This window comes from Protomyctophum bolini (genome assembly GCF_963924005.1).
Source record: "Protomyctophum bolini genome assembly, chromosome: 22".
Classification (NCBI taxonomy): Eukaryota; Metazoa; Chordata; class Actinopteri; order Myctophiformes; family Myctophidae; genus Protomyctophum; species Protomyctophum bolini.
In genome coordinates this window covers 5,942,537-5,949,942 of record NC_137883.1, presented here as the reverse complement: position 1 = coordinate 5,949,942, position 7,406 = coordinate 5,942,537, and the positions used below count along the sequence as shown (strand labels likewise).

At 42.9% G+C, this 7,406-nt stretch overlaps 1 protein-coding gene across 1 annotated transcript in view; it reads right to left on the bottom strand.

The window, feature by feature from the left end:
* Nucleotides 1-2,234: 2,234 nt before the first annotated feature.
* The window catches only part of LOC308310215 (protein unc-13 homolog B-like), a 104,266-nt gene continuing 99,094 nt past the window's right edge, over nucleotides 2,235-7,406 (bottom strand). The window contains exons 38-41 of the mRNA XM_080756429.1: nucleotides 6,910-6,966; nucleotides 6,181-6,273; nucleotides 5,303-5,462; nucleotides 2,235-4,769 (exon numbers count right to left, since the gene is read on the bottom strand). Coding sequence (XP_080612555.1) covers nucleotides 4,484-4,769; nucleotides 5,303-5,462; nucleotides 6,181-6,273; nucleotides 6,910-6,966 — 596 coding nt within the window. The 3' untranslated portion in view covers nucleotides 2,235-4,483. The remainder of the gene's footprint in view (nucleotides 4,770-5,302; nucleotides 5,463-6,180; nucleotides 6,274-6,909; nucleotides 6,967-7,406) is intronic.

The window sequence follows — 7,406 nt, the reverse complement described above, 5'->3', positions numbered from 1 at the left end:
AGCTCCAAGTATTCAAATATTAGTATTAATAAACGATAAGAATAATAATCACAAGTGAACTTATTGATGATTATACGGAGGTATACTAATCCATTGAGATTTGTCACATTCGGTGTCATTTAAGTTCTTATTTTTTGAAGGCCACAGGGGTTTTCATCTTGTTATTTTGCAGGTTATTGAACCACGAGGCCGTGACTTTCGATTGATCACTTACAAGTGTCACAGATATATATCTTTGACCATCTGAGGGTGCAACAGTGCAATATAACCGCTACACATAATATCTCTGAGGATATAAAGTCGCATGCTTACCTCCAAATTAAATTGGATCCCAGAGTCGTTTGTGTTCCGTCCTCACACAAACGCATACTGTACACAGGACACAAAGATTGTATACATACAGGGGAAGAACAAGACGGAAGGCATGAAAACTACAATACCAATATAACCTTGCTCTCCCTCTCTCCCCCCCCCCCCCCCGCCCACCACACCTCTCTGACTTACAGAAATTCCAGGATCTAGAGCAGGTGTCTCGGCATGGACAACTCAGGATTTAGTGATGCAGTAGCTATAGTCCCAAGAGGCACAGGGTGGTCCTTCCAAGGTTTTCGGCAACAGTGTTGCTGTGACAGATCTGTGAGCGGGACCTAGAGTGCAGGTACAGGAACCTTTGTCTAACAGCTCCTGGCTTGAGCAAACAGAACGAGCGATCTTTGGACCTCGATGGTGCGACGGGCCTGGGAGTGAGCAGTAAAAAAAGAAAAAATGGCAATTCCGGGGACTGCCTCTCTAGCCAATGAGAGCTGACAAAACAGGGCCATGATATGAAAGGTCAGAGGATCTCAGGTATGTCACACACACACCCAGTCATTAGTGCGCATGCTCAGAGACAGTGAGGCGTAACTTTCTCTTCGTTATGATTTATAATAGTTTGATTTAATTCCCCAAGATAACCTTTTGTAATTTCTCCCAAAGCCAGATGTTATATTCCAAGTAAAATTATGTGTTTCACAGATTATAGGACATTTTTGACATCAAATGCAAGTGCTGTTCATAGATGGAATTTAATGCTTAGGTCTGAGAACAATGGGGTGCTCTGTAGACCCAAAGACCTCATCATGACCCACTGACAGATGAGTGAGTGTGTGTGTGTGTGTGTGTGTGTGTGTGTGTGTGTGTGTGTGTGTGTGTGTGTGTGGGTTCATTATGGACAAGCTGAAAAAAACTAAGTCTACAAGCACCTGAAAACCTACAAAGATGAACACTCTCCTGCCCTGATACAGTCCATAGGCATACAAAGGATTTACATATTATGCAAACAAAATGCAACGATATACTGTATATAATTTCCTCTTAGGAAGATAAGCTTCCCAAGGGTATACGAGAGGAACAAGTTAGCTACTGTATACACTAGTATTCTGGACATTTAAATAAGAAAAATATCATGAAACAATTACATTGAGCATAATTACATTGATATAAGGATACAACTGTGTGTGTGTGTGTGTGTGTGTGTGTGTGTGTGTGTGTGTGTGTGTGTGTGTGTGTGTGTGTGTGTGTGTCCGGCTTGGCTGAGCGTCTATATACAATTTAGGCATTTAGAAGACGCTCTTAATCCAGAGTGATTTACAGTAAGCAAGAACACCACAAGGAAACAATACATCAAATACATAGACATATAGTGTCATGTCTATATGTCTAAGTGCATTTTCCCAAAATGCCACCTCTCTGGGACCGGGAGTTGAACCCCCACGACACGCTGTCACCATTACCAGCCTATTATGAGCCCAGACGGCTACAGTTTCTACCATTCAGCGAAAGTGGGAGTAATGAACGGCATATAGGCATACATACAGTAACTGTCAAGTCAAATAAGTAAAACATATTTGCCTGTTGGAACACCAGTTCAAGGTCGACTCCATCAGCAGCACCAATTAGCCAGGACCTCCTTCCAGAATGGTTTGCCTCGGGTTCATTATGGACAAGCTGAAAAAAAAACCAATTAATCCATTTTGGGCGGGGACCCCTTTTGGTGTTGCATTATGTAACACGTTAGCTATTGAAAAATAGCAGATCTACAAGCTCTTAGCGCGGCACCGAGTGGCGCGCTACGAGCTTGTAGGTCTGCTATTTTTCAATAGCTAAAGCATAACATAATGCTAACACCAAAAGGGGTTCCCGCCCAAAATGGATTAAACACCAGTTCTCCTTTTTGCACAGATAAAGATGGTTGCTTCAAGAAAACAGATTTATTTTTTTAAGGGAATACACAGATAAAAACAGTTAAAAATATGCACACACATTTTCTATTTTCACCTAAATAAGGCCACTGAACAGAAGTAAAAATATATTAAAATGAATGTAAACCCCCAGGTTTTAATTCCCTGTAGTCATCATTAACTAAAATTGAAAAGAGTTTGGCTCCAAAATCCATATACATTTTGGAAAGCAAAAAAAACCCAAAGAAAATATATAATACCTGAAGTCCATTCCTCATTATCTTTATATAAAAAAAAGAAAACATTGTCCATTATATAATTATTTTAGCTACCAGTAATGCATTTTATAGACTGTCAAACTGGGGATGTCTCGTTTTGGAAACCTTTGGAAAAAAGCTTTCCGTTGACAGTAAACTGCAGTTGAAGCCAAGTTTCTCCAACACTGCATAACACTGTAGAATAGCCAATTGAAACCATTCACTGTGCAAATAGTGTGTGTGTTACAGTATACAGCGTGTGTGTGTATATACAGTACACCGCATACACCATCTTTCCAACAGTAAACACTGTAGACAAGTACAGACAAAATACATACATATTTAAAAAGAAAAAGTTAAATAAAATTAAAAGGTTACATCAGTTTGGACACCAAGGGCTCTATTTTCGTCCATGCTAAATCCCTCATCCCTAAACTTCTTTGCCTTTTTTTCCCCCCCATTTCCTTTTACTATTTTGAAAAACATTTTTGAATAGTTAAAATAGTCAGTCTACAAGCTCAAAACCTGTCAATGTAGATCGGCTAGTTGAACTATTCAAAAATATATTTCTAAATAGTAAAAAAAAAAAAAAGGCAAAGAAGTTTAGGGATGAGGGGCTATTAATAGAGCCCCAAACGTTGGATTGTTGTGACTGCGATTATACAAGCAAGGTTTCAATTGTTCCAAACGTATCGATACACAATATTGGCCTATTGGGCAACGCTTCATGTATTATTTTGGTCCTTTTTTTAACAGTTGACATTATGGTAAAATGTCCTCACTCATTTTCTTGGCTTAAGGTTTCAGGGAATCCCTTTTTTTTTGGAGATTCAAAAAAGGGGGAATGGCAGTTGTAAGGGGCACGAAGACAAGACCTTACATACACGGCAAGGCACAAATGAACAGAACGATTGATTCTTCAGTATACCTCAAACCTCAAAGTCTTGGTGGGTCTATATATACATTTGATTTGATTTTCTATGGATCTTTTTTTTTAATTAATTTTTTTAGCCCCAGGGGCTAATCTTTCAAGAGTCCATCATTAAAAAAAAAAAAAAAACACAGTATACAAAATTAACAATACATATGAAAACTTAAGAAACAAGAGACCAATAGGAACAATAACTTACTTTCAGCACTGAATTCAGCTAAATTGCTGTGAAACTATACAATGGGGACCACCCTATTCTCAGCTGTACAAATTCCCATACAAATACAAATACATAATATAATTTACAACATAAATACATTGGATTTTCACATTGACTCAAACAAAAAAAATTACAAGGGTGGTGGTGAGGGTGGGGGGGGGGGATAAACAAAAAAACACCCACATTGGAGCTAGAGAGAAAAACAGGAAAAAAAAAAACAGAAAAAAAAAAACAGCTTCCAAAAGACTGTCCAACTTCACACATTCACAGTTTGCAGAGAGTAAGGCATTGAACACATGGGGCTGATTGTTATTTGCGGAAGAACACAAGGAGGATGGCTGGGGCAAGGGCGTCCACGCCACGGCCCCCCCCCTGGCAGGGTCTGTCACCCACCATACACCTTCGGTTCCCATGAAGCAATTGGCATTGCCCCACTGAGCCAGGTCCAGGATAGAAATGTCTTTATTCGCATTTGTTTCCCCCCCGCCCCAAATGTTTATTTTGTTGTAGTCTTGAGTAACGGTCACTATACGACTATAGTAAATGGCCTGTAGTCCACATGATAGTGTGCTAATGTGCTAACTTATCAAAGCGTGCAAAGGCGGGAGAGAGGACAGCAGAAACACAAGTATTCAATTGCCCGGTTGTCGTGTGCCAGTGAGCCTTGTGAGCAAGGCTGGGAGCCATAATAGTCAGCAGCGGCAAAGCCACAAAACGTTATTCAAACTAAACCAGTCCCCGGTTGACAGAGCTCACGCTCTCTCGGAGCCGTCCGTTCTTGAACCCAGTCAAGAAAGACCCCCCCCCCCAAAACAAACTTCCTTACTTTATCGCACTCCTCCCTCAAAAGCCCTGCTCATCTGCCCTCCTCGGCTGAGCGCGTCTCAGACTTCAGCCTCACAAACTCTTTGGCGACCTCGTCGCCGTTGCGCTGGGAGAGGATTCTCATGGCGGTGAGGCCAGTGTCGTCCATGTCGATGCGCTGGCCCAGCGGACACCAGCAGCAATAGCTGCCCTTCTCCACGACCTCCCTCAGCTGTATGACGGCCAGGCCGACCACCCTGTCGGCGCGGCCAAAGCAGTAGTCTTTCACGCACACCTGCAGCTCGTAGCATTCAAATCCGTCCTGTTTTCCCAAAACACTGTAGAAGAGGGAAGAGGGAAGGTCTTATGTTTGTGTATTATAGTTTCAAACCATCACTCCACCCTAACCTCAACACTGCACAAACAGAACAGATAACAGTTGTCTACCTCATGGTGCACTCTGTGTAAATGTCTACACAGTCCAGTCTATCTTAATGTTATCGTCACCGCCGGGCGGAAACGTTTGTATGACAAAAAACGTTACTTTTCAGGAAATGGAAAAAATAAAATGTTCCAATATATGTACCAGTCACAAGCTGTTGTTAATTTAACAGTAGTAATAAATGCTCTTGTTATGGGTACTGCAAGTGATTTTCAAAATAAGTATTAAATAGCTCTATATAGTGATACAGTAGCAATAATTGCTAGAGAGTAAAATACGTATGCGTTGTGCCACAATGTGTCGAACAAATAAATGAATGATAAAGATACAAGATTGATACCGTAAAACATTTATGTTTTTCAATAGCTTTTTCAGCAGCGTGTATATTTGTGAGTTTGAAAAAAGGTGCATATTGGTCGCTTGACATACAAGTAGAAGGTCTCGTTGTATTTGGGCGCCCAGCTGTTGTTCTTGGACTTGGTCTGAAACTTGCGCTTCTTGTCGCTGAGGTGCGGTCCGATCAAGGTGATCTCCACAAAGGGGCGGAACATTCCAGACGTCTGCCACTTCAAGTCATTGGCTCCCACAACTACGAGGACACACACACACACACATGCAGACACAAGGTACAAACTTTACAGAGAGACAATTAACCTTTAGCTAAGCCCCGCCCTCTCCCACTTAGACACTCCCACTTGGACACTTTCCAGCCGGGCTCATTCATTCCAATGTAAATATCACGGATCTTACACATTAAATACTGGTTCATTTGTGGAACCAGAACCTTCAAAATCTCTCCCAAATCCGCCAACAAGGCCTGCCGTGTGCACTGGAAAAATATGTGCGTGACATTTCTTTTTTTTACTAGGGGACATGGGGAGAACATGTGATGGTACCTACCCTAGGGGACACGGGGAGAACATGTGAGGGTACCTACTACCTACCCTAGGGGACATGGGGAGAACATGTGAGGGTACCTACCCTAGGGGACACGGGGGAGAACATGTGAGGGTACCTATCCTAGGGGACATGGGGAGAACATGTGATGGTACCTACCCTAGGGGACATGGGGAGAACATATGAGGGTACCTACCCTAGGGGACACGGGGAGAACATGTGAGGGTACCTACCCTAGGGGACACGGGGGAGAACATGTGAGGGTACCTGCCCTAGAGGACACAGGAAGAACATGGGAGGGTACCTGCCCCAGGGGACACGGGGGAGAACATGTGATGCTACCTACCCGATAGGGGACACGGGGGAACATGCAAACTCCACACAGAAAGGCCCTTTCGCCCACAACTTACCTTTGACAGTAACTTTGCGTTCCCCGTTCCCAGGATGGGTGTGCAAATCAATTTGAATGGACACCTCTCCTATTGGCTTGTCGACTCCTGAGCCTAGTATAAATACAGATAGCACACTCAGAGTAAGATGATAGAAATGTAATCCAGAACAAATTAAAGACTTGATACCAAACTAGGGGGGGGGGGGGGGGGGGGGGAGAGAGAGAGAGAGAGAGAGCTGCCCTCACTTAGAGATGTAGACAGGAGGGATTGGGTTAGTATAGACAGCAGGCTTGACTCAGAGATGTAGTCAGGAGGGATTGGGTTAGTATAGACAGCAGGCTTGACTCAGAGATGTAGTCAGGAGGGATCGGGTTAGTATAGACAGCAGGCTTGACTCAGAGATGTAGTCAGGAGGGATTGGGTTAGTATAGACAGCAGGCTTCACTCAGAGATGTAGTCAGGAGGGATTGGGTTAGTATAGACAGCAGGCTTGACTCAGAGATGTAGTCAGGAGGGATTGGGTTAGTATAGACAGCAGGCTTGACTCAGAGATGTAGTCAGGAGGGATTGGGTTAGTATAGACAGCAGGCTTGACTCAGAGATGTAGTCAGGAGGGATCGGGTTAGTATACGGTCGAGTCGACCCATCTACCAGTGGCAGGGGTTTTGGGAGCTGATATTGGTACAAGGGGAAGGGAAAAGTTGAGACAGGTTGAGACAGTTGTTAGATGGTTTCCATGTAACCTACCCCTGCTGGGCTGTATTTTTTCGGCGGGCGTATACCTAATACCCTTCCCGTTGTGCACTGGCACATGAGGCAGCACAAGAGACGAGAGAAGACATTTGTAATGCGTCAAAAACCTTTGAGTTAAGGAACACTTTGAATACACATTTGTAGAGCAAGGGTTTCCCGAACATTTCAGCTCGAGACCCAAAAGAGAAATTCAGAATTAACCCTGGGATCATCAAGACTAAATTCAGTGAAAATAGCTGATCTATAAGCTCACAGTGGGGCGGTCTTCTTTGACCTTACGAGACTACTTACTTGCTCAGAGTACCCTTTTCAGAGACAAGATGAGCATATTTATGCTATCCTCTCTTACTGTTCATACTTTCCAACTTTTTCTTAAATAGTTTTTATGTTTTGACACTTACTTTGGCAATGTAAAAGTATGATTTCTCATCCTTTCGCATTTAAAAGTGTTTACTTCGGATTGGGTCGTGGGGCAAACATATTTGCGATAA